Source organism: Delphinus delphis, chromosome 15, assembly GCF_949987515.2.
Source record: "Delphinus delphis chromosome 15, mDelDel1.2, whole genome shotgun sequence".
Taxonomy (NCBI): domain Eukaryota; kingdom Metazoa; phylum Chordata; class Mammalia; order Artiodactyla; family Delphinidae; genus Delphinus; species Delphinus delphis.
Window position 1 is genome coordinate 46,213,020 of NC_082697.1, and position 26,769 is coordinate 46,239,788.

The 26,769-nt window shown below is 45.8% G+C and overlaps 1 protein-coding gene across 1 annotated transcript in view; it reads right to left on the reverse strand.

The window, feature by feature from the left end:
* CFAP61 (cilia and flagella associated protein 61) overlaps nucleotides 1-26,769 on the reverse strand; it is a 252,242-nt gene that overhangs the window by 76,878 nt on the left and 148,595 nt on the right. The window contains exons 17-19 of the mRNA XM_060032942.1: nucleotides 21,474-21,601; nucleotides 7,168-7,266; nucleotides 1,382-1,550 (exon numbers count right to left, since the gene is read on the reverse strand). Of these exons, the coding sequence (XP_059888925.1) occupies nucleotides 1,382-1,550; nucleotides 7,168-7,266; nucleotides 21,474-21,601 (396 nt within the window). The remainder of the gene's footprint in view (nucleotides 1-1,381; nucleotides 1,551-7,167; nucleotides 7,267-21,473; nucleotides 21,602-26,769) is intronic.

Sequence of the window (26,769 nt, forward strand, 5' to 3'; positions counted from 1 at the left end):
CACGTTTGAAAAAGAGGAGTACTTAAGTAACCAGTTTATTTTTCTCCTTTATCCAGAAAAAAAAAAAATCCTTTCCTACACTTTGAGAATGGATTGCTTTAAAAGAAGAAGAAGGAGAAGGAGAAGAGGAAGAAGGGGAGGAGGAAGGGGAAGAAAGAAAAGAAAAGAAATCACTCAGACGCTGATCCAAGCTGGGTCCTCAGGTGGTCCCCTCACTAGCGGCCTTGGCCTTACCCAGAAACATGTTAGAACCGAGGCATCTCAGCCACAGCCCCCCCACCCCCACCCCCTGCTCAGCATCTACATTTTAACGAGATGCACAGGGGATGTGTGTGCACATGGCAGTTTGAGAAGTGCTGCTCTAAGGTACAGATGAGGTTCTAGGTCGAGAAAGTTCAAGTCTGTGTTTCTCCACCTTAGCTTAGAATCACCTGGGAGCTTCAAAAAAATACTGATGACTGGACCCCACTCATCCCCAGAATAATTAAAACAGAGCCTCTGGGGGCAGGGCCCTGGCCTGGGTTTATTTCAAAAGTGCCCCAGGTGCTCTCAGTGGGTAGCCCAGGCTCAGCGCTGGAAGTCAGTGATGTGCGCAGTTGCTGGGCTGTCTATCCCCCCCAGGCCGGCCACCCGTGGCTCATCTGTGGGAAGCAGGCCTGAGCACATCCCCAAGGTGGCCTAGGACAGGAGCAGAAAATCATGACCAGTGCCTGGGGTGGAGAGTGGATAACTCCCTACAAACCCAACTTGGAGGCCTATCCAGTCCCTGAGAGAAAATGTAATGAAAGGACTCCATCATCTAAATCTCTTTTCATCAAAGAGATGCCCTATTTCTGTGGCATTTCTGCATGAAATGCTCCAGCGTTGCAAAGCAAGAATGTTCAAATTCGCTTCTGTCGGATGTTGAATAGGTAACATCCTGCAACACTTCCCTGGAATGTGGCTTGAGAATCTAATCGAGTTGGAAAGCACGGTCACCAGGTAAGCAACCAGCACACTTCCTAGCTTTGTAACCGAGAGACAAAATAAAATAAGGCTGACAGAAGGTGCACATGTTTGAAATACTTTCTCGCAAGCCCATCACCACCGCCAAATGTTAGCCTCTTGAAGCATAAATTAATTTTCCACAGACGCACGCCGGGCTGCGTCTGGATTCTGCTCTGGTGAGCAGTACGTGTTAGACTTTTGGACAACAGCTTCAAGGATGACATTTCTCCAACTTGCTGTGATTCTTATCCTTGGGCAGAATGTTTTTCTTGGAATGGGTTTCCAGGAGGATTTTGGACCCAGTTCCGGTCACATGTGCAGGTGGGAGGCACGCTCTTGACCCTGAGACGTGGGCCTGGTCAGCACGTGACCCCTGCCATCCCCGAGGGCTCACCTGGTACTGCTGCCCGGTGCAGAGGACAAGGTGGTCGTAGAGCACGACTTCTTCTCTGGAAACAATGACCTGCTTAGCTGCTCGGTCTATGGCCGTCATTTTACCGACCACCACGTTGACCCAGGAGCACAGCGACATCAACGCGTGATCTCTGTCATTATAACAGTGGCTGCGGAGAGAGAGGCTCCATCAGTGACATTTGAGCAGCTGACAGCGGGCATTAATTAGACATCTGCTGAGCTGGTTCAAGTCCCCTGGTTGGCTGAGCCTGTGCTCTTGCTGGGAGTTTACCGGGACCCAGGCTAGCCAGGAGATTTGTCCTTATGAGACACTTAGTCGCAAATTGACATCTTCCCATTAAAGCTAAATTGTTCTGCCTGGGGTAGACCAGTCCACAACAGGGAGGGAGGGTGTGTGTGTGTGTGTGTGTGTGTGTGTGTGTGTGTGTGTGTGTGTGTGTGTGTGTGTGTGTGTGTAGACCAGTCCACAACAGGGAGGGAGGGTGTGTGTGTGTGTGTGTGTGTGTGTGTGTGTGTGTGTGTGTGTGTGTGTGTGTGTGTGTAATCATTCATATATACTCTTGATTCCATTTCAAGAGTATATATGTAAATTTACCTTAGCGGTTGATCTGTCATACTGACAACTGTCATATTGACCACAGACTCGGAGCAAATGAGGATGAAGAAAGTGACATCTGAGGATTCCCACAGGCAGGGGTCAAGGTCCAGCATATTGAGAACCCTGTCTATTTGCTAAGGCTTTTCAATAAATGATTCATTCTTAGAATTAGTGTATGGATTCATGCCAAAACAACAAAACACATTTTATTTAGAGAAAGTGTCCATTAGGGAATTATGTTTGCATCCAGTACAATCCCTGGGGACTCTGGGGGGTGGGGTCACTTCTCAGGGTAAAGGTGATTTACGGGGACCGCTGCTTCCATAAGAGCAGGCCCAGGGTAGACGGGTTTTGTTCTCTGGGTTCTATTCGAGGGTGAACACAATACTGTAATGGGACAAAAGTGGGTTTCCTGTGGCTTTGGGTTTATTTAGAGTTCTGTGAGGGTTGTTTCCAGAATTTTCTGGAAGGTTTGACCTCACGTACATGACGTTTTAATAACCCTGTTCTGAAGACGCAGAGTGTAGGGCAGCAGAACAGTGAGAGTCTGTTTAAATCTAGGCTTCCCCGTGCCAGGGTCTGTGTCCCTGCTCTGTCGCCAATGCAAATGGACCCTGGGGACTCTGCATCCCTTTTTAGAACTTCAGTTTCCTCACCTCTCAGCAGGAGATAACGACCCCTCCTCACATGCCTGGAGCATTGCAAGGGATGGACCCAAGAATGTAAGAGATGCTGTCTGTCAAGTGGGATGCATATGTGAAGGGTATTATTCCAAATAGTATTAATGGTACACAATCCTGTTTACTCTCCTTGGAGGCAAACAGGATTCTGAAGTGGTAATGGGAGAACATTTTTTCTTTTTGATCCACGCATGAGTCTGCTCTCACCACACAAAAAGAATCCTGGTAATGGATGCACATTAGACCCTGTTATAGGGCCTGTGAAAGAGAACGGAGTCTGGGCTTTGTATCTCTCCACACAATGACACTTAAAAACAAGAAAATTTCTTCTTAATAAGAAAGGAAAATCGGGGGCTGGTCTGCCACAGGAAAATAACAGATAGTGAGATGAAATTCTCTAATAAAAAGCCATTTTGGTAGCTTTACAGGAAAACAGGAGGCTTCACTGATTTCATACATCTGTGAGAGACCCACAAGGGATTGTTCTTACTTGGGATGTGATCCATTCCTAACAGAAGCAGTACTGTCAGCCGTCCAAGATGAGGAAAAATTAAATGTAGTTAATGCACAGAGATTCGTCATATGAGGGTTTGCTCGAAGATGAAAGTTCTCAGGGGAAGTTTGGGGAAGGCTAAGACAGTGTTATTTCTAATGACAGTAGGCCAGCGGTGTTGATAATTTCAGCATGCATACTTCAGAGATAAAATCTGAAGCTCTGTCCCGTGGGAACTGGCCCTCGGGAACGCTGGGGTTGTAGGGACCTTAGGAAGCACTGAAAAATGTGGGGTGCTTGCTTTTACAGCCTGTGACCACACGGAATGACATTTCTCAGTTTCGAAACTGAGAAATTTACACTGCGTGTAGCTGATGCCTATCTGTTTCGGATATTAGAATACATTCTGGACCTTCTTTAATTTACCCATGAGGCAGTGAGACTAGATATTGGAGACTGTAAATGATATTTCTCCAAAATTATTTCCTAAGCAGAGTTAATGAGCATTAAGATTCCCACAGGGCAGGGACCATCTCCAGGCTCGAGGACAAGAGAAATATCTCCACTAGAGTCCTCTGGAAGAGAGAGAAGGAACCAAAGAAGGTAGGTCAATGAAACTTCGTGTTTCTCAAGTGACCTTGACTCTGACGCAAAAATAATGTGGAAGCTTGTCTTCACAGAACATTCTGGAGACAGGTAATAAGGAGGAGAAAAAAAGTAGAAATGCAGGATGGGGGAATTGCTGGAACAGGACATATGTGGAGAGTGGCCAGCTTGCTCAAAGTTGCAGTGACCCCAAATCTAGTGACGGGAAGACTTAGCCTAAAGTTCCAGGTACAAAATTAAGAGCAAACTCCAGAGGAATAAACTAAGTGTGGTGAGGACCTGCATTTCATGCAATCAGAACCCTGCAGGACCGGAAAGAACCTCAGAGGTTTCCAGCAAGGGTTTATCATGACGCTCCCAGAAGAAGGAGCATCATAATTAACCTTCAGTTATTCAGAGCTGATTGTCCAATTAGTGGATTTCTCCCACTGCCGGTTCCTCCTCTCCTCCCTCCGCCCTCCTTTCTGCTGCATCCCGGGCACATCATTAGCACGTCCACCAGAGGCTGGACAGGGCGGGATTTGGGCAGGGGAGGTGGGGAGACAAAACATGGCTTTTCAAAAACTAGTAACAGCAATAATAAATCAAAACACTGGTTATGGAAAAGTTCAGAATTTGTATTTGGCGTGAGGAATTTGAATCATTAAGTTTTTGGGTATCAATGCACTTGTTCTTTCTAAACTCCATGACCAGACATAATTTCCTGTATTGGGGTCTGAGGAACACTTGAAAGGCAACATCTTGTTGATGTTTCAATTTGCGGTTTCTAAGAGGATGACATGCAGGTAGCCATCCAGAGACGTCTTACATGGCTGTGTTATTTAGTCCCTGTCTACACCCTGATGGAGAGGACTTCTTCAGGTACTTTCGGAGGTAACTGTCATCTATTTGACATTATTTACTGAGCACCTGCTAAGTGCCAAGCATTGTCCCAGATGCTGGGAACCCATCAGTGAACAAAAGGCAAAAAATTCCTGCCCTTGTGGAGTTTACATCATAGTTGAACGATTCAGAATAAACAATTTTAAAAGGCAAATTGTATAATATTTACAAGGATTTCAGTAGCAAGAAAGAGAGCAGAGAAGGAGGATAGAGTGTGTTGGAGAGTTTGCTGCAGACGACTGGATGGTCAGAGTAGGTCTCATGGAAAAGCTGACATTTCAGCAAAGACCTGAAGAGAGAAAAGCAAAGACCCCCAAGGTGAGGACTTGCCTGTTGTGTTCGAGGGACATCAAGTAGGCCGGTGTGGTGACAGCAGAGAGAACAAGGGCAAAAACAGTAAAAGAGGGGGTCGGAGGAACCAGCAGAACAGGGGCAGATTTCGGATCGGAGCATCTGGAAATTTCTGTGACTACAGAATCCTTCTGCAGCTGGGCTGTCTGATAGGGCTGCGAGCCACACGTGGCTGGCCTCCCGCTTCAAATGTGGCTCATGTAATCAATGAGCTGAATTTTAATCCCGTTTAACTGTAATTAATTGAAATTTAAGCAGCCACATGTGGCTCACTGCCGCCACACTGGACAGAGCAGCTCCAGGCTGCTCGGGAGTTGATGGGATCTGTCACGTTTCTGCAGTCTTGCTCTGGCTACTGGGTTGGGAGTGTGGAGGGGGAAGGACAGAGGCAGAGACCCCAGGTGACTATGCACCCACCCACACGCAGGTCCCCACAGAATCAGGCCAGCAGAGCATCACTTGCTAGCCGGTCTCTCCTGGAACACACCTGACCTGGACTGACAGAACCTTTGCCAGGCCGACTGAATGAAATTCCTCATGAGACATTTATCAGGAACACCAGCATTTCCTGGGAATTATGTCATTTGGAAAGAAGGGAAAGTGAGGGAAGGGGGGTGTACGTGGGCTGATCCTCCATGCTCAGCCAGAACTTGGTGTTAGGCTAATTTTAACCAAAAACTCCAGCAAGGCTGGCTTATCATACACATTTCCAGTCAAAACCCCCAAAGCTCAGAGAGATGAAATCCCCTTTGTGGTGGCAGCAGGATCTGAATTCATCAACCTGGCTCAAAACCCACGTCTTGGGGCTTCCCTGGTGGCGCAGTGGTTGAGAATCCGCCTGCCGATGCAGGGGACACGGGTTTGAGCCCTGGTCTGGGAAGATCCCACATGCCGCGGAGCAACTAGGCCCGTGAGCCACAAGTACTGAGCCTGCGCGTCTGGAGCCTGTGCTCCGCAACAAGAGAGGCCGCGATAGTGAGAGGCCCGCGCACCACGATGAAGAGTGGCCCCCCCCTCGCTGCAACCAGAGAAAGCCCTTGCACAGAAATGAAGACCCAACACAGCCAAAAATAAATAAATAAATAAATAAATAATTTTTTAAAAAAGAAAAAACCACATCTTTTTGACTGCACCCTAATGATGTCCTTCCCCAAACCTCAGAGTTTATAGTCTGATCAAAGTATTAGGTCAAAATGAGCCTAGTTCTGCTGGCAAGGAGACTGCCGTTTCTCTCACCGTTTGAAGGCAAAGTCAGCCTTTTTCACAGAGGAAAGAGGGTCCTTCGTTGTGGATCTAAAATGAAACCCCCCCGAGAGAGAACAATTTCCTCCCTCCTTGTTGGAAAAATTGGGACATTGTTTCTAGAGGCAGGGAGCCTAATCATTCTTGTACTCATGCTTTGCTACAGGAAATTAAAATGAATGGAAGCTGTGTGACAATGAAGTGGCATTTTCTAGAAGGGGTGTTGTCAAAGACTGATTCTACTGGGACAGAAACAGTGACAGGCTCAGGGGACTCAGAAGGCCTCTGCCTCATCAGCCCTGATGACAAAGGGCCAGGTGGGCCTGAGACCCTCACCCCACGGAGGTGCCCAGACTTTAGCTCCCTCTGGCAAGTTGCCTGGTCTGATGCAAATATAGTCACCAAGCTCCCATGCCCTGGAGTGTCACTCAGAACCCAAAAGCAGGTGGTGTCTGGGTCACAGACCCGTCCCAGTTGTTTGGAACAGGGCCGGCATCCTCCCAGACCTGCTATTCACTCTTAACTTGCATTTGTATCTCTTAAGGAATCTCTGAACTCAAGAGAAAAGGCTGCCACTTCCCTTTTCTACCATTTAGCAGAAAAAGGACTGCACACGAATTAGGACATTCAGCCTTCAGAATGAAAAAGCAGGGGAGGGATAAATTAGGAGATTGGGATTAACATACACACACTACTATATATTAAATAATCAACAAGGACCTACTATATAGGACTGGGAACTCTACTCAATATTCTGTAATAACCTATATGGGAAAAGAATCTGAAAAAGAGGAGATATATGTATATGTATAACTGAGTCAGTTTGCTGTACACCTGAAACTAACACAACATTGTAAATCAACTATAATCCAATATAAAATAAAATTAAAAAAAAAAGAAAATAGAACACATACTCGCTTGCTAAAAACTTCCTTTGTTCAGTGCCCAGAAGGTTTTTTCCTGGGAGTCCGTGGGTTGAAATCAGGGTGAGATTACTGAACTTCAGGTGAGAGCTAAGGAGAAAGAAAAAAAAAAAAAAAGAGGTAAAGCACAATTCAGTGAAAGTTTATTACAATTCAATTTAACCTTATTTCACGTGTCTTCCAATTGTTGAGTCTTTCTTTGAACGCAGCAAATCTTTTTGCACAAACCTTCCAAGAGAACCGACCATTTAAATGAAAGAAGCGAGAGGGTGCCGGAGCAGCTAATGGCAGAAACTTCCAAAAGCTGTGACCTTGTGAAGGCAGGTGCCATTTAACTTTCTAAAATTTGCTTCTCAGAGTAAAACAAAATAAAACCCCAAACGGGGAGGAAGCAGGTAAATTTAGTATAAGTCAACGCCAAGTTTGAATTTCAGACTCCTTCTGAGAGATGGCCTGGAATTCTAACCACCACGGTGAAACTTGCTTAGTGCGTACACTCCAGTGCTCTGCAAGGCCCTCACTGAGTCCTGGAAGGAGTACGATGAGGTCAGTACTATTATTACCCCGATGTTATTATGCGGAACAGAGGCAAAGTGATTTGCCTAAGACAGTGCAGCCAGGTAATCTGGAGGCTGGGTGTGAACCCAGGCCATCTGGCTTTAGCATCTCCTCATCTAACCTTGGCCTTCACTGCCCTGTAGACCCCAAACTGTGGACAGGGATGCAAAGCTCATCTAATTCCCATAGTCAGCATTAGCTTTATGACTTTCAGATATATGTAACTACTCAGATCAGGAGAGCACAGAGGAGAGAATTCTAGAAGATTCCTTTCAAGAGCAAAGCTGCCTCATATTTATTTGCACCAGGCTTTCCAGGGCCCGAGGCATGATTATGGGTGTCGTCATAGAGATTAATCTTCAGGACAATTTCTGCGGGGGGTGGTGGCAGGGGGGCGGTGCAGGTTTGTATTCTCTGTATTTCAGACAGAAGAAAATCGAGGTTGGAAACGGTAGGTAATTTGTCCACGGTCACGAAGCTCAGAAGCAGCAGGGCCGGAAATGAAAGCCACATCTTCTGACCCCAAGTAGTGCCCTCTGCACTCACCCAGGCGGCCCAGGGACCAGTCCCCCAGGTATAGTAGGCAGCACGCCCAGCACACTAAGCGGACGCTCCTCAGCGCTCCCGCCGTATCTCCCTGAAATAGTTAAGATACTCCTGCTGCAGATCTGCCTTCCAGCTACAGTCAGCAACGTCTTATGGGTGGGCTGATCTCCTGCGCTTCAGCAGGATGAGAAAAACATTTTTTTTTTTCTAAAAATCTCTTCTTGGTTCACCCCTCCCCTTAGACCAACCAAATGCAGAAAAAGAAACCTTCTCCAAGTTAGAGGAAAACACCTGCCCTCTTTTCCCATGAGAAAACTGGAAAATTTCCAAACGTGGAAATGCTATCAATTTGCGGACAATCCGTTAAGTACCATTAAAAGCAGGAGATTTCTGGGGATGGCACGGCAGGCAATGGAAGAAACTCAACTGCACCTGACATTTAAAAATAGCTAAATATTAGGAAGGGTTTTGCTTTAAAGTCTCTAAGGATGTGTGTCATTTAAGAATGAATATTCTTATTTGATACAAAGAAAAGCAAGCACATTTTATCCCCTAATAATAAGAATAAAATTTTGAATACGTTCAAATAACATAAAGGTCACAATTAACCCCGACTACTTATGGCTGCAGTCTGCAAACACACCAATTACCATTTAACGGAAAATGCAAATAATAATACGTGTTTATACTTACACGCGGTCAAAATTTATTTGGGCTTTGGAGCCTATGTGGCTAAAATGTGGTTTATGTTGTACTAATAATACAATTATATGCAGGCTTCTTTTACGTCTCTATGTGAATAAGTGGATTAGTAATTATCCAGCGGTATTTTTTACTAAAGAAACAATCTCTTTGGCACTGAACAGTTTGAACTATCTAACAACGTGGATCACTTGTAAAATGACTTGTAAATTGCCGAATTACCACACTGTATTACCCTGAATTATGCTATTGTACAATTAAAGATTTCGCCAAAAGATTGGGGGAGGGGCCTTTTCTTACTTTTTATCTATTAAGGAACCAGCTTCCCACCCTTCTTCTCTAGCCTTAGCCAAATTCCTTTTGCATTCTTCATTGTGGCTGTTCTGGTTCTATATCCAATCTTCAAGGTCCCTACTTCACCCTTTCTTGTTCTCCCTACTATCCCCCTTTCTCATTCTCAAGTGAGAACATCTCCCACGTCATAAGGAAAACAGAAACTAGTCCCCTGGCAAGACCCCTCCCTCCATTTCCCTTCTTGCCACCTCCAGATACAGCTACAAGAGCCATCTTCCATTCCCCACCTTCAGAAGGGAGGGGTGTCCCATTAACCCTGTCTCCTCTTCAAGTTCCTCTCCTTTCTCTCCCTCTCCCTATCCCAGCAAGTTTCTCTTACAACTGCACTTAAGAAACCTGGAAGTGACCTGTCTAGTGCTGACAGGTGGAGCCACACTGTCAGCAGGCCCTGCTTCTCCACTTCTCAATGTGTGCCTTCCATTCGCAAGGTCACCTCAGGTCCAAGGTGGCTCCTGGAGCTCCAGCCATCACAACCCACATCCACATTACAGGCAGAAGGGAGGAGGAATAGGTAGAAAAGGATGCCCATTAAAGAGCTTCCCTGAATGTCTCACATGACATTTCTGTTGACGTGGGAGAACTTAGTGACATGGCCATATATAGCAGCAAGGGAGGCTGAGAAATGTGGCTTTTCAAAGAGAAACACAACGGGTTTTCCAAGAACCACACTGCCCAGGGTTCTGTTGTCAAGGAAAAAGAACGGAATAAACACTGGAAAGGAACTAGAAATCTCTATGTATTGACTCCTAAAGGAAAGGTGGGGGGGTGATGAGGGAAGATGCTTGTATCAGTCAGGGTCTGAGCAGGAAGTAGAGAGCCGACTCCACAGTGTTTGACTGAGTGAAGGCAGAGGTGTGGGCAGGGTTCTGGGGCTCATCCAGGGACTAGCAATGGTGGGTGGGGTGCCACTGCTGGTGGGAATCCTGAGGAACAAGGGCTGGAGGACATGTGGACAGCTGGGACCATGCAGGAGGCCACACCCAGGAGCTACCGCCATAGAACACGTGGTCTGAGACAGCACTGTCTTAAGGTTCTCTTTGAAGACCGCTTTCCTCGCCAGCTCCTCCTCCATGCCCCATTTATCCTTTGCCAAACTTCCCAGTCTCCATGCCCAGCTCCCTGGGTGATGTGATTGACACCACAACTTCATCTTACATCTTTACATTATAGTTTTCTTCTGAGCTAGAAACCTAAATTCCAGATGCCCATCAGTCCTAATGTGGCCCCTCCACAGGTATCCCAAATTCAATACGTGTCCAAACAAAGGTCCATGTGGCCCAGTCCCACTCCTCTTTTAACTTCATCAAAGGCATGGTCAACAGACTGCCTCTCAAGTTAGGAATTTGGGAGCCAACCTCAAACTCCTACCCTCTCTCTCCCTTTCCACAATTGGTCACCATGTCCAGTCATGTCTACGTCGTCCACATCTCTTGAATGCCCAACACCTGCCATTCCCAGGATACACTGCTTTTGCTCACCTTCTTGCCCAGAGAAAACAGTCTCAGGGTTAGTCGTCCCGGCACAAGCCTCTCTCCTGCCCATCTTCCACACGGCTACTGGAAACCTCTTTTTAAATTAAATCCCATCTCACGTCTATGTCTGCTCACCGCTTTGGTAGATACAGAGCAGAGCAGCTAAGACCATGGGCTCAGGGGTCAGATTGCCTCACTGGACTCCTGGCCCAAGCACTTTCTAACTCTTTGAACTTGAGCAAGTTATTCAACCTCTCTGTGGCTCAGTTGCTAGCTGGTAAAATGGGAATAATAGAACCTAGCTCCTCACAGTGGTGCTGTGAGGATGAGATGAAATAATATCTGTAAAATGCTTAGACTATTGCCTGCTGCACAAAACATTTTCAATGAATGTTACTATTTTTATAACCAAAATACTAAGTCCAAATTCATGAGCATGGTATCTCAGGCCCTTATGGTTGGGGCCTAACCTAGCCTCTTCACCCTTCTTTGTAACATCAACCTTTTTGCTATTCCATGAAGGTTCCCTGTCTCTTTCATGACTTTATATGAACTTACCATCAGCATTTCCATTTTATCTTCAACCTCATATTTTGCTGTGATAGTTATCTCTGTCATCTGATTTAGAAACATCAAATATTTGATTTCTTAAATTTATAACTATCTAAGAGTATCAGTCCAAAGTCATTATACTATTTATAATGTACAAATAGATCTTAGCTCTTCTGAGGATGAAATATGGATATAAAACATTTAAGGCTTTTATTCTGATTACCTATGAATATTCAAAAAGTTCCTGCAGGGAGTTCCCTGGTGGTGCAGTGGTTAGGAATCTGCCTGCCAACGCAGGGGACACGGGTTCGAGCCCTGGTCTGGGAAGATCCCACATGCCGCGGAGCAACTAAGCCTGTGCGCCACAACAAGAGAAGCCCTGCAATGAGAAGCCCGTGCACCACAACGAAGAGTAGCCCCTGCTCGCTGCAACTAGAGAAAGCCCACGCACAGCAACGAAGACCCAACGCAGCCAAAAATAAATTAATTAATGAATTTCTTTTAAAAAGTTCCTGTACATGGAAGTGGGTCACGGGGTGCATCCTGGTTTGGACACGTGTTAGACGAGATGGCAGAAGCAGCAGCACATCGGGAAAAGCACGATCTCGGGTCTAATGGTATCGGCTTAACGTATAGAAACGAAACCTAGCATCATTGTGAGCCCTCTGCTCCAAAATCAAAGGTCACCATGCTGTGGAAGCAAAAAAAGTTCAAGTGAAGCGCTCGGGCCAATGAAACATTAAACAAGTGCACCTGCATTTCCACAGCAGATAATTCCGGTGGGATTTCACGTTGCTGTGGATACAGAGGGAGGAACAGCTCACAGATACTTGTAAAGCAGGGAGGGATTAGAGTATCCAGGGAAATAAGTAAAAGCTATTGTGTTTCATCCCATGCTTCGGGAGGACAGCTACAAAATTAGGTCTGAGCATTCTTATCCCTCAAATAAAGAGGGTCACATTGCCAATTTATGGTGAACATGGTAAAAGAAACATAACACTTCTCACGTGGCTTACCCTTCTGAGCGGTAGAAACCTGTCAACCTGCCAGGTGAATGCTTATTATTTTTTATTTTTGTTTTTGCTGATTTCCTATTTTTGGGGGGGGGCACATAACAAGGACAACCAAAGCAAGGGATTTAATTAACTGTTTTCATTAATGCTTTTATTTGAACAAATAATACAGAGGGAAACTAATTATCCCATATCGATCTAAACGTTACAATTTAATTTACTAAAACCTCTGCTTCCTGAATTGCTCAAGCAATGACAAAAATATCTGCTAACTGACAGTAGGTTCCAGCTCAAGACAGATATTTAACCTAACTGCACGTGTGACTTGTCAGAGAATAACTCCGACTTAATGATACCACATAGTTCCACAAAATTAATGATAAAATGATGGGATTTAAAAGCTCGGAGTTCTATGAACTTCCAGTAGGAGAGGAAAAATAGGGACAAAACAAATCAAAACAAAATATTTATCCTGAGAACCAGTTAAGAGAATCTACAGTTTTTCCTTGAAAAATGTTTAATTTCAGCAATATTTTTTCCACTTAGATCACAAAAGAGACTTTTGGACAATGTCCTTGGCTACTGACTTCATTTTTGTTGTGTGAGTAAAAATGACACAGCAGCTGCACGCGTGGCCACAAAGCTGTCAGTAACAGCACACCCTGACCTCTGGGGGAGACCAGAGGCGTAGGGGCGTGTGGTCAAGGATTCCGAGCTCTCTATCGATAGAAGGGATGCAGTCAGTGTTCATGGGGCGGGTGCCATCTTCCACGGCTCCCCCCGCTCATGGAAGCCCCTGTAGGAACCGGGATACAGCCCAGCAGAAGGGGCCAAGGAGCAAGTCTCTTCAGCCTGCCTGAGTCCAGCCTTGTGTCCCGGGGCAAGGATCTCTGATAAGCACTGGATCCAACAATAAGTAAAAACGCTTGCCTGGCGGGACCTCAGTGCTCTGTGGATTCTCCAGGGACCTGGCAGGGGAGGGGGCTGGTGGCCGGGGTAAAGGGGTTTGGGGGAGGGAGATTTGGGGCTTCAGGATTTCAGATGAAAAGCTTATGTATCTCTGCATGAAAGGAAAACATAAATCCTTACTGAAAAAGAGAAAATGAGTGTAATGTTTGAAATGTCCACTGAACAAATAAGAATAAAATGTGGGAGTTCTGGCAAAAAAGACCAAAATGAAATTGAGTTTTGCTTTATGATTTAGGGGAAATGATTTATGATGTTTTCATCTCTATATACATGAAGTAAAAATGTCATACATTTATCCTTTGAGCATATAAATGTAAGATGTAAATACCAAGATGGAAGGTATGAAAGACAAGCCGGAAAGCCTTCGCACACAAGAGGCGGCCAAGTACAAGACAAAATTGGTCGTCCCATGGGACTGGAAAAACCAAGCATTATGGGAATTCAAAAGCAAGTGAGATCACTTCTAGTCTCGAAGGATGAGGAAAGGTTTTATGCTTTGGGCAAATGCTGGCAGTTACGAAGGCTTTATTGACACCATCAGGGCAGGTTTCCTCATGCTTGGCAGGTGTATCTCCTTGGACCTGCATTCTCAATGGTGAATAGTTGAAGCATGAAGCTTTGTGAAATGCTTTCTAATAGGTCCGATGCAGCATGTAAATACTATGAACTTAGGGTAATGACTTCAGCTATGCAATGTTTAATGATACATTAATAATTATGCCTGGTAAGCCCTGAAGTAATGATGTGACTTAGAAGTGCTATGATTTGTTGAGAATTTAAAAATATGGTTTGGAAAACACGGCCCATAAAAACAGCTCAGTTACAATGAGCAATCCGAGGGGGAAATAGGTTTCCTCATAGATAAGACTGCCAATTTGAGGAAATGTCTATATAAATGTTACTAAACCCGGCTGCATGTCAGAATTACCTGGAGAGTCTTAAAAATACAAATTCCTGGAGCCCAGTCCAACCTGGTGAATTGTAACCACAGGAACAGGGGCCCAGGAAGCTGTCTTTTTACAACTACCACCTCCCCACCCTTACCTGCACCCCAAAAGTAGCTCTGATGTACCGGATGGTAGAGTCTGGAATTTCCACAAACTGTTGCTTATATGGAAAGTTACTCCACCTTAACCCCGAGGTCTAGGAAGCTGATCCACAACGTTTTTCTTCACCACAGTTCTTAAAATCAAAAGGGAAATGCAGGGCTTCCCTGGTGGCGCAGTGGTTGAGAGTCTGCCTGCTGATACAGGGGACACGGGTTCGTGCCCCGGTCCGGGAGGATCCCACATGCCGCAGAGCGGCTGGGCCCGTGAGCCATGGCCACTGAGCCTGCGTGTCCAGAGCCTGTGCTTCGCAACGGGAGAGGCCGCGACGGTGAGAGGCCCGCGTACCGCAGGAAAAACAAAAAAAGAAGGGAAATGCAAGCAGTTTTTTCCAAGCCCTAGCACCTTACCATGTGGCGAGTGTTCCTTTGAAAGGAACGCTCTTCAGAGAACTACACTTAGAGATAAAGTCTCTGCTCAGCGGGCGGCCTTGCCTGGTCTGGGTCTCATACAATGGTTCCGGGTGCTCCCTTTCTCCAAAGATCACGGCTACGGGCACCTCTACGGAAGGGTCCTGGCCTATGTTTCCACCTAACATCAGATGCTGTAAGGCAGAAGGGTGAGGGGTTTGACACCCCCTGACTCCCTCAGTGCGGGGAAGCAGGCGCGGACGCCTCAGGAAACGCCCCTGGTTCATCCCCAGTCCTTGGGGAAGAGAGCACCTCCCACATCATGACTCTCCAGGCAATTCCCTCACAACGCTCAGCTCCCACCCGGATCTGGACATGCAAATGGCATTAGCGGGGAGGTGTCAGTCTAGCAAGAATTGAGTGCTAGGTCTTTCTAGGTGCTTTGCCTTCTTGCCAGTGGAGGAGGAGAGATCCTGGGTGCTTTCCCTGTTGTACAGCTGTGGAAACGACGGAGGTTCAGAGAGGTCAGATGGTCCACGTGGTGCCCAGCAGTAATGGCAGAGAGCTGACTCTACCCCAACTCAGCGGTTCTCGTGCTCCCAAAAGCGGTGTGAAAACACGGGTCCCAGCCTCCGGCCCCGGGTTTCCGATTCAGTCCTTACAGGGGGGCCTGTATCGGCACCTGCAACAGGTTCCCAGGCAGCGCTAAAGGTGAAAACTGCTGATCTAATTTCATCTCCATCCCAAAGGAGAAATCGAGTATTTGCCAAGACAGGCCCACTCTCCCTCTTTGTTCCAGCAGAGGTTGCTGGTGGAGCAGAGTACATGGGTTCTCTCTAGAGCTGCCAGGACGCCCGGGGAGAGAGGTGGAAGGAGTTCAGGAGATGCTCCCGACACAGTTTTCCCGTCTGGCCTTGCTTCCCTCTGCCTTTGTCTAGACCCACGCCTTCGTTAAAGGGCAATTGTATGAGCATCAAGAAAGGAGAACAAATGAAAGAAACCGGGCCGGCAGCGGGCCCACCCGCATCACCTGCAAATGGTCCTCCCGTCCCAGTGCTTTCCTGCCTTCTCTGCCCGGGGTCTCCCCCTGACTGTGGCAGCTTGAGGGACAGGCTGGAAGCACAGCCCAGGGTGACCAGATGGACAGGAATTGTTGGGTAAATACCCCACTTCCTCGGGCACGGAGGGACTGGTCCCAGCCGTGTCCTCGGAGGGGGTCCCGGCGGGACTGAACCTCGTTGCCCATGGTGAGCCAAAGGCACATGATTTGGGGGCTTTGCTGGCATTCCTGCCGGTCCCATCTCACCTGCTCGCTCGGGTAGTTCCCAGGGATCACCCCCAAATAAACTACTCGCACCAAATTCTTTGTTTTCAGCTTTTGCAGGACCTCAAACCAAGACGGAGCCAATGTCGTCATTTGAAAATGACCTGATAGTAGAGAACAGAGGCTGAAGTTACTGGTCCGTGTTTGCGGTTTGTGTTTTGTGCGATCGTGAAGACAATTTGTAAAAAACGCAGTATCTGTGAAACACAATAAAACCAGGTATGCCTGTACATTTAAATACCGGAATCAGGTTAGGAAATGGGATGGTGATTAGGAACCAGGGACAGCTCCAGGTCAGTATTTTCTGGAGGCAGGATGTCAGGTCCTTCTGCCTGGGGAGGCTGAGCCTTTGAACCTGACATACTGCCCCACCCCTATTTTCCCCCTACCAGGCCATCAGAGGGGCCTCTGTATCAGTCCCGACAGGCCCCACTGTAATGCCAACATAACAAGATGGTGAGATGTGACCTGCCCCGTGGATCTCCACCTGTGCCCCGGGCACATGCCCCGGGCCTGGCCGCCACCCTGCATTTCCCTGGTACCCAAAGGGGTATTGGGGAGAGCACACAGCCCTCAGTTCGTGTGGCAGAGGCCGACGGCATGGACAGCCACCAACCTGTTCGTGGGGTTCATCGCTGAGATCAGCACGTAAGCACTGACTACTTAATTAGTCACCTAATTAATGACAACCACAACGAAGCCTTCAGATGTCCTCAAAGGCAAAGATAAGAAGCTCATTAATCTGCAAGTGCTCGGCTGCTGCCGCCAGACCCCACAGCTGGGCCGGAGGCTGTGTGGTCCTGTGCGGCCCGATAACATGTGTTCCGGTCATCCAGCCACAACTGCAGCTTCACAAACGTGCCCTGTCGTTCCCAGCTAGTCTTAGTTGTTCTCGACACACCCCACCAGATGAGGGATCAATGCCCAGGTCGAAAACCAGAAACTTCACCCTTTGGTGAGATGACTCGGTGGGTGTTTTGAGACATCTCTTCCCGGGGTGGAAGTGGAAGCCGAGGTGATGGTGGGTGGTTCCCGTGAACCAAAGTGCATCTTCTTCTAACCACCCAGCCTCGGCGGGATGCCACCCAGGGCTGCCTTCATTCACTGTCATCCCAGGAGTCATACATGAATTTTTCTAGCCCTGTTATAGGCTGCTTGAGAGATTCTTTACATCAGAACTGAATTAGGTAAGATTTTAAAATAATGGATTAAAAGGAACTGCTCCATAATTGGGAGTAAATAATATAATACACAAAGCACAGAGACGTACGAGCTGAAACAGAATCAAATAGTAACTGCTTCAGCTCAGTGACTTGACGCCCAAGACATAGGGAAGAAGCTGTTGTGAATAATTCTGGAAAATAAAATGTCTGTTTGGGACACTGACTGCAGCAGGGCCTGAGATTCTGTGTTTCTAATCAGCTCCCAGGCGATACCAATCCTGCTGGACTCCAGACCAAACTTTTGAGTAGAAAGGACATAAGACGTAGGATGAGTCCATAGACCCGGTTCCTACTCCTTTTTTGGTAGAGCATATCCATATTTCTTTTTTTTTAAAATGATTTTGGAGTACTACTGTGGAAAGTAGCATTACTTTGGGGAGTTCATCAGGTCCAGACCTGGTACACAAAGGGACTGCTAAAAATATGGCCAGCTAAGCTGCGTGAAAAGAGGCCCCTTGCTTTCTGGAAAGAGCTTTCAGACTTCATTGCAAAGTTCTCCTTCGGGAAATAGCATTTCCTTGACAGATGACAGAAGCTCCCCTCTGGCCTTGGCTGTTGACCCAAGAATAGGGAGTTCCCTTTAGACCTCTGATACGGTCGGTGGAGTTCCTAGTGTGACAGCGCCCAGGGCTGGCAGGGCCAGGGGAGCCCTGCCGTGACCCTCCCTCAGCAGAGGAGGAGGGCAGGACCACAGCACTGGTTGGTAGCAGAGGTGGGCTGATGACCGAGGCCAAGATCTTTCTGCCAAAAACCAATGTTTGGGGTTTTAAAGAGGTTTTATTAATAGAAGTACCAAGAAGGATAATGTACATGAAACACCTACGGTGCCCAAGCCAACACCTTTCCGTCCGGAAGAGCCAGGCAAACGAACAAACACATGAGAACCACAATTTAAAAATAGCTCAGGTTCGACACCTGAATGTCTTGGGCATGATGAGAAACACAGATAATTCACAGCAAAGTGTCTTAAGAGTGGCCTTTCCCCTCCAATTCACTGCCCTCTATTTCATAGGATGAGTGAGGGTTTCCTCCTCTATGCCCCCCACCCCAAGAAAGCTCCCCGGCCCTGGTTCTGTGCCTGCTGTCCTTCCCCCTGCCAGCCCCTGGTCCCCACCCAGGGGGCACACAGCCCGGCAAGGCAGGTGATGAGGGGAAAGGAGGCCAGGACGTGTGTGCCCGCAGGGTGGGGCCTGGGAGCCTGAACATGCTCCCTCCTCTGCCCTCCATGGAGTTACCTGGGCACAGCACCCTCAGAAGACAGATGCACAAGACGCAGGGAGGGGGGACAAATTAGCCAAGTCTCACCTCCACCCTGAATCACCCTGCACCCTCGCCCTTCTGCATCAGCTAGCCAGGGGCCTCAGGAGTGTCCATGGAGATTGCAGGAAGTCTAAGGGCAGGGCTGCCACTCAGCCCAGCGCTGGAATATTCACCAGGACCAGGAGGACACAGAGAACCGCGGGGGGGTGGGGTTTGGTGTGTGTCCCTAGAAAACGCCTGTCACTCATGTCACCAGGTACTGGAGGGCCCAGGAGGTCTTGCCCTTGTAAGGACAAGAAGAAGATGCAGGGTGACCCACAGGCCTCACAACCAGAAAAGAAAGTGTGTCCTCCGTGCAGGTGTAACTGTGGACTGGTGGCAGCTGAGGACCAGACAGAAGGTTGTACTAAAAACCAAAACCCCAAATATCCCCTCAACACTCACACCTCGCATGGAGCTTCTATCCTGGTGTCTGTATTAGTTGGTGACTTTGGGCAAGTCACGTCAGCACCCCTAGTAGCACCGTGGCACTTGTGGAAAGAAGAGAATTTCTGCAAGGACTGCTTTTGGTGTCTTTGAAGAGGAGACCAAAGGTGCTTTGCAATTTGTTTTGCATGTAAATAATATAAGAACAAAGAGTTGTACTTGTTTTGTCACCAGATGACAGGATGACCAGATTTTCTGGAAAAAGAGGCGGCTGTACTGGGCCTCAAATGGATTTTCCAGGAACTACAGTGCCCCAACTGAGTTTAATAATGCAGGGCATGAGCGTGGGAGGGCGATTTTCCTAAATCTTGCCTCCAAAATGTGGATTTAATCCTCACTGGAGGTCAGTGTTTGGTGAAAACTCTGTTTCTTCAATTCCATCCCAACTCAAATCATTTACAAAGTTTAGTTCAAATGGCAGTTAAATTGGTAAAGTAAAATCTGCAGCAGGTTACTATGGTGACTGCTGATATGAAATAATTAGAGAAAATAATGAGAGAACTACTTCCTCTCTCCGGGATTTGATATCCGTAAACTGATCCCGGTCTCTTTTTAGTGCACGTAATCTGTATAACGATGATAGAGAATTATGAGTACTTTAAAATGCTTTAAAAAGCTCTGTCTGATTGACGAATTTAATCAACCAAGTACTTATATCAAAATTTATACCTTTCTTTATTAAATCTAAGTTGATTCCACAAAAAGAAAATTATATGTGTATATCTTAATGTAATCATTTTAAAGAAGACATAATGACAAGATATATAGCTAAACTAAGATTTAAGTTCTGTTTATGGTAACTTCTTGACTACTGTAATTTCACAACTCCACCCTGATGGTTCATCTTTCAAAAGTGGCTGTACAGATTGCTGTTCAGAGTCTGAGGTGAAGAGACCTGTCAGAATAGGGAAAGCCCTCAAACTACAGAGTGGAACAGGCAGGAAAATGGAGATTCCTGGGTGCTTCTCATGATTTCTTTCTTGCAATGAGAGATTGCTGTAGACTGACCACAGTATTTAAAGCCTGTGAACTTGGTTGCTAATTTCAATAAAGACAGGCGACTTATTTCTGGTTAACTAAGGGTGTGTTCCGGATAATTGAACAAATTGGCTAGAAAGTGAAAAAATCTTCGGTTACGTATGATGTCAAATGAGCAAAATAACCATCTGGGTTACTTCGTCTCCATATCCACCAGGGACAGACACCTTCTAGGGGTCATTTCCTCCACCCTTTTCCTTGTCTAGACCCTCACCACTTATCTGGCCTCCGGAGGAGTCATGGTGGGGATGCCTTTCCCCATCTGCCACTCTCCTCTTAGCACCTACAGCTTTGAACAGTAGCTAAAGTTTCTCATGCGATCCTGAGCAAAAGGTCTGGGAAAAACTGGATTCTCCTAACTTAGGAGTCTGTGGTTCTCCAAAGCCTGGGTCTTTGAAAACATCTAGAGACTTTTTACGAAATGAATGAGGAAGCTAGGTCTGAGAGAAGTCAGGCACACATCGAAGGTTCCATGCCAGTGGTGGCAATGCCAGGCCATGAATCCAAGTTCTTGGACAATAACCCAGGGCTCTTCCTGTTAAAGAGAGGCTGAAATTCGCTGAGCAGATGAAGAGCTAACTGGGGGAGCTGAGAACCCTCAGGAATCACCTATCGGGAAAATGGGCTCTGCAAGGAAACTGTGCAGTGCTTTGAGGATAATAGAAAACACATCAAACAGCTGCACAGACCTCAGTTGTCCTGGGGAAATGTACTCTGTTCCCTGGCACCTGAAATGCAGGTGTTGAAGGAAAGGTCCTGGACTGTCTGCCACTTCTGAAGCCTATTTGTGATGTATACAGTCAAAACTGGTCCCCAAACCTGCTTGATCACACAGAGCACCTGTTAAAATACAGGTTCCCAGGGCCCTCCATAGGAGTTTCTGCTTCTCTGTGTCTGTGAGGTCTGGGAATCTACATCTTTAACAAATGCTCTAGGTGATTCTTATAATCCAGCCAAGAGAGGGGAGCACCAGTATAGAATAGGGGCTGGAAAACTTCTTCTGGAAAGGGTCAGAGTGACATATACTAGGCACTGCCAGCCAAACGGTCTCTGTCACGGCTACTCAAAGCTGCCGCTGTATCAACAAAACAGAGACAACACATAAATAAATGAGCGCGACTGTGTTCCCATAAAGCTTTATTTACAAAGGCAGGTGGACCTGTTTTGACCTGGGGGGCTAGAGTTTGCCAACCCCTGATCTAGAATATTCCACTGATTCATTAATCCACATAGACAACGTATGTGAGGTAGCAGAAAGCTCAGGTCTGTCCTTTCAAGGGACCCTCTCAGGTGTAGGAAGAGAAAGGCCCTTTAAAAACAAAAAAATAAAGTAAAACAACTCACCAAAATATCAGTGTCTCTAGGAAGGAAATTCCAACATTGGACGCACCAACCACAACAATCTTGGCATTGACAGTTATTTTAGGTTCCAACGTTAGTTTTCTGTTTATATGGTTCAAGGCATAACTCAACTGGAAAAAAATACAAAGAGAAAAAGGGACTTGAGGAAAATGTAGTTGAGTCTGCATTCCCAAATTGGCAATTACTTAACCAGTAATTACCAGCAAATCAAACTGAAAAATGCCCCTGTGCAGCCCTGAGGAAATTTATGGGAAGTAATTTTTAAGAAATTAATGTAAGAATATGGCAATATACCTAACACCTAGGCTGGTTCACATCAAAATACTTGATTTAGATCATTTTCGTCTTATTGTTGACAGATGTTTTGTATAGAACCCAGGCCATCTATGACTAGAGATGATAAGGTAAATAATTCCCCAAGAAGACAGGCAAGTTGCTGCTTGAGAATCTGTAGTTTCATCAAAGGTCCCAATCTTTCCTTCTGTCCATGGTTTGAACAATTATATTACAGTAGCTGGGTGCCTGATGGAAGGTATTAGCTCTCATTCAATTCTGCATTCCTCACACAACACCTGGAGCACAGTAGGTGTTCAGTAATATTTATAGAATGACAAATGTGTTGAATGACAGAAGCATATTGGATGATAAGGATTGTTCAGTCTTTCAAATAACTTAGGGTCAGCGAGGACTCTTAGAAGCACAGAAAGTAACAGGTGATCGTTTTAATGTCCATGTTTGAAAAAATCACCTGGATTGATTTGTTTGGTTACTTTCGTGCAGAGGCTTCAGTGGGAACATGAAATGTACAAAGGAAGGTTTTACAAAGAGGTGGTGGGGTCTGTTTGTTTGTTTGGTTTTTGCCCACAAGGCACAGCATGTGGGATCTGAGTTTCCCGACCAGGGATCGAATCCATGCCCCTTGCATTGGGAGCGTGGACTCTTAATAACCGGACTGCCAGGGAAGTTGGGGTACTCTTAAAAGAACGTTGGATTGGGTCAGAAGACCTTGATTCTCTTTTTTAATTCATAAATTCAACACACATTTTTATTTGATGCTTCCTGTGTGTCTGGACAATAACAGGGTTTACAGCCGACTTCTCATCATAGGCAATGGAGGACAGGAGTCAGTGGAATGACATCCACACCAATGTGTCCCACTCGTTCAAGTTCTCATTACATTAGCATTAACTCACCCTCTAGGTCAGAGACCTTCAAATTCTAGTAGAACAAACCTATTTTTAATTTTCTTAAAATCCTGAGATACCAGGAGCTGGAAGTCCAGCAGGCTAATGGTAAAGTCCTATGGAAAGCTAGGCTCCCACCCACCTTCCATTGCCTAAGGCAGCATGGGTGGGGTCACATGCTTTGCAATTTACCTGGCAACATGTGTGACCTAGATGATAAATCCCCTCTCTTTAGCTCGAGCTAGCCCAGCAACATGCAGGTAAAAAAATGTCTTGAGCCAAATAAGGTATTAATAGAAATTCAAAACAAGGTCTGGAGGTTTTAGACTCTCTCCATAATTAACATTGCTGGTGCCTCTCAGCATCTGTCCCACCCCCCACTCCCACCTCTAATGAGACACACCAGGGATTCTGGAAAAGACTGAACCCACTCCCATCTTTAAGAGGGGGCTCTGGTTGACATAAACCAAGTTGCATAATCCCACCCTCCTTGCTCAACAATTGGCCCAGGATAGACACATGACCTATGCTGGCTTAATCAGAGTGAAGCCCAGGACTTTGGTGTGATGCTTTAAGAAGAAAAGCCTCTTGCCTTCCAGATGGTACGAGGTGTAGATTGTGAAGCCTGAAATAGTACAGTCATCATGCCACCAAGAGAGAAACCATTCTGGGATGAAGCCCCAAGAGAATCACAAAGAAATAGAGCAGGAATTCCTTTCAAATCCTACCTGAAGCCCATGCTAACTTTGGACTCTTCAGTTACATGAGCAATAAATATCAGTCAGCTATCGCCAAACAGTGCTGCATAACAAACCACCCCAAAATGCATTGGCATAAAAAATTGCCATCTATCCTCACCCATGTAACTCTGAGTCAGCTGGAAGAAGGCTGATGTCAGCGGGATTCAGCTGGCTTTGGCTCCACTCTGCAGATTTCAGCTTAGCCTCACATCTCTCCTATCTTTTTTTTTTTTTTTTGCGGTACGCGGGGCTTTCACTGTTGTGGCCTCTCCCGTTGCGGAGCACAGGCTCCAGACACGCAGGCCCAGCGGCCATGGCTCACGGGCCCAGCCACTCCGCGGCATGTGGGATCTTCCCGGACCGGGGCACAAACCCGCGTCCCCTGCATCGGCAGGCGGACTCCCAACCACTACGCCACCAGGGAAGCCCTCTCCTATCTTTTTTGATGAGAAAGAGCTGGGTCTGTTCTTCTCACGGCAATGCAGAAGTACAAGAAGGTAAGTGAAAATAAGAAATACTTCTTCAGCCTGGCCAAAGCAAGTCACACGGTGGAGCCCAACACCCATAAGGTGGGGAAGCCGACTCCCCTGTAGTGGGAGGAACCTCAAAGTCACACAGTAAGGGCACAACCCAGGGAGGGAGGAAGAACTGGGGAGAAAGACTGCAACCCACTGTGTTTCCTTGATTGTTTAGCTCAGTTTGATTCTTTTACATGCAACTAAAAACTTCCTAAACTGATAGACTTTCTAAATGACAATAATGAATATATCATTTGGGTGAAAGAGTATCTGTTCTTCAAATAAATGTCATTCTGATCTGCCCTATGAAAATTTCCCAGCACAGGCCAGTGAGGAATTCTGGGAGAAAACTAGTTAACACTGGTACATCTGGCTGCCAGTGTGTCCTGTGTTCCCATTAACTTGCAAGACAAGCCTGGTAGCAGCAGATTGGGTCTGGTGGTTTAGAGTGAGGAAGATAGGAAGCATAAATGGTGGTATGAAGGCATGTAGTCACAGGTCTAATTAAGAGACTTAAGATGCAAGCATCTTCACAGAGGTCAGAACCCAAGATTCCTTCCATAGGAGGTATGTTCAGACATTCCCCTCTGCTGTCCGGAAGCATATACTAAAACATGGGCAGTAATGACATTCCCTGGTAAAGAACTGTACCCCATTTAGGAAACAGTTCCTGAATCAATGATACAAAGGCACCTGGGGAACAGAACAGAATGGCTTTTGTTTCCCACACAATAGCTTTAACACCAACAGCTGCCAGGCCTCAGAAATCACCTTTCTAACCTCTGAATACACAAAGTGGCCTCGGGTGTCAAGAGTTAGCATCAGTACCAACGGCGGTGGGTGTCTCAGGACAGTGCTCAGGCACCACAATGGTTCTCACGAAACCCAATTTTGTGCCCAGGCTTTAATTAAAAACATATTCATCACTGGGTATGAAGAAGTGACCTGAAAAAGCCACATTTTTCTTTTGTTAGGATAGATGGTTTTTAAATACCTTGAAAAGAAATTCTTTCCAGCCTGGAAATATCTTTCAGTGACAACTGCAAATGAAGTCTTCTTCGGCTTTCAAAGGGTTTGTTTTGCCCATAAGCTGAAAGCTCGAGGCATTTTTGGAAGAAAGCAGAATATGTCCTTCCTTTATGTTCCTTCAAACTACAGGTTTTCCCAGTAAAGAAAAACAGGTACGGAAGACCCTCTGAGCCAAGCCAGCTTTTCCTTTTCTTTGTCTGAACATCTACCAAAAATGTCCCGTGCACTAGAGATCCTGTTTTAGATGTTTGTTTTTGTTTTTTATTTCCTTAACAGCAAAGTAAAAATAAAAGCTGTATCTACTGATTCATATTTTATAGACAGAAATTAAATGTGCCTTGTAATAGTAAATTATCAAAGATGAAACAGAGGAGTCTCTGTAAGCTGTTTAACTACATATCATACCAGTGATAATATGGGTGAGAAATCAGATTCTTACCTCCATATTCTTTGGAGACATTTATGCTTCTATTCTCCTAATGACACTAAGTTAGTATTTTTAGACAAACGGATGATTTTAAATAGATCAACAGGCACCCCAGCAAGAAGGAATAGGCCATATATCCTGTATAAGCTGACCTTTCAAGGCTGAGAGAAATGTTCCTTAAAATTGATTACGGCTCTCATAATAAGTTTAAAACACAAGGCTTAAGTTCCATCCCTGAGATGGAAGAAGAAAGAATGATAAAATGGGACTCCCTATTTGGAAATTCTAGAGCCAGGCTTGAGGTGTGGGGAGGGGAGGGAGTGTGGACGGTTCAGAGGGAAGTGACAATAAAGGTCAGGTGAGGGGGTTGTTGAGATGAGAAAATAGGGAACAGAAACGAGCACATGTTTAAATTTTAAGCTATTTATCTGTAATTTCCTATGAGCTTCTGAATTGGCACACCTTGTGCAAGTGTGTCGTTGAGCAGTTTGGTCCCTTTATTAATTCATCTGGTTTGTCTGCTGCCCTCCACCTAGACTGTTTGCTTTCTGAGGTCAGGGGCTATGTCTTTGTTTTTTTGAGGCATTCGTTTAGTTTTAGTTTAGTTTTGTTTTATCTGAACAATTCCTGCCACACATTTTTGGACATTTGGTAAATGATGAAAGGACAGATATGCTGACTTTGCGTTCTGTGAGCCCTTCTTAAAGGGTGTTGACGTAATTTCTACTGATTCAGGTTATTTCTGTTGGTGCTTTTCCAGTTGCTTACATGACAAACAAATGATTTATATATGATGAGAAGAACTTGGATTAAATTTGATCTTTTTAGTAAAAGTGACACTGACGTACATGCTCAGGTGAGTTTATGCCGTGATTCGCATACATTCATCAAGAGACCTTAAAGACACAGTTCTGAATTTCATGCACGTTTGTTAACTGTTCTGTGTGTACAAAAAGAAAAATTCGTCAAAGTATAATTTTATCTGATACACACAGACCTGAGTTCTGTGTTTCTATATCTGGTTTAGTTTTTCTCATGCACTTAGAATGAGTTAGAATGACAACAAAAACAGTATTAAAACTCGGTTTCGATAATAGATCCCAAATCAGAAGTTGCTAAAATAACAAATAGGCCATTGAACTAGAAAGCAGTCAAAATAACTACAAATGATCCTACATAATAAACCCAATTCATACTAAAATGGGACATGACAGCGTCTACGGTGAATTTTTTCTAATGATACCCTTTCGTTTGGGGGTCACATTCAACCTCCAGGATCACTGGACTGGGCATCATTAGCCCAGTCCAAACAAGGGACTGTTTTCTTAACTCTGCTACTGGTTGAAATTCTGAGCCTCTTTTTCTTAAACATCAGTTTCC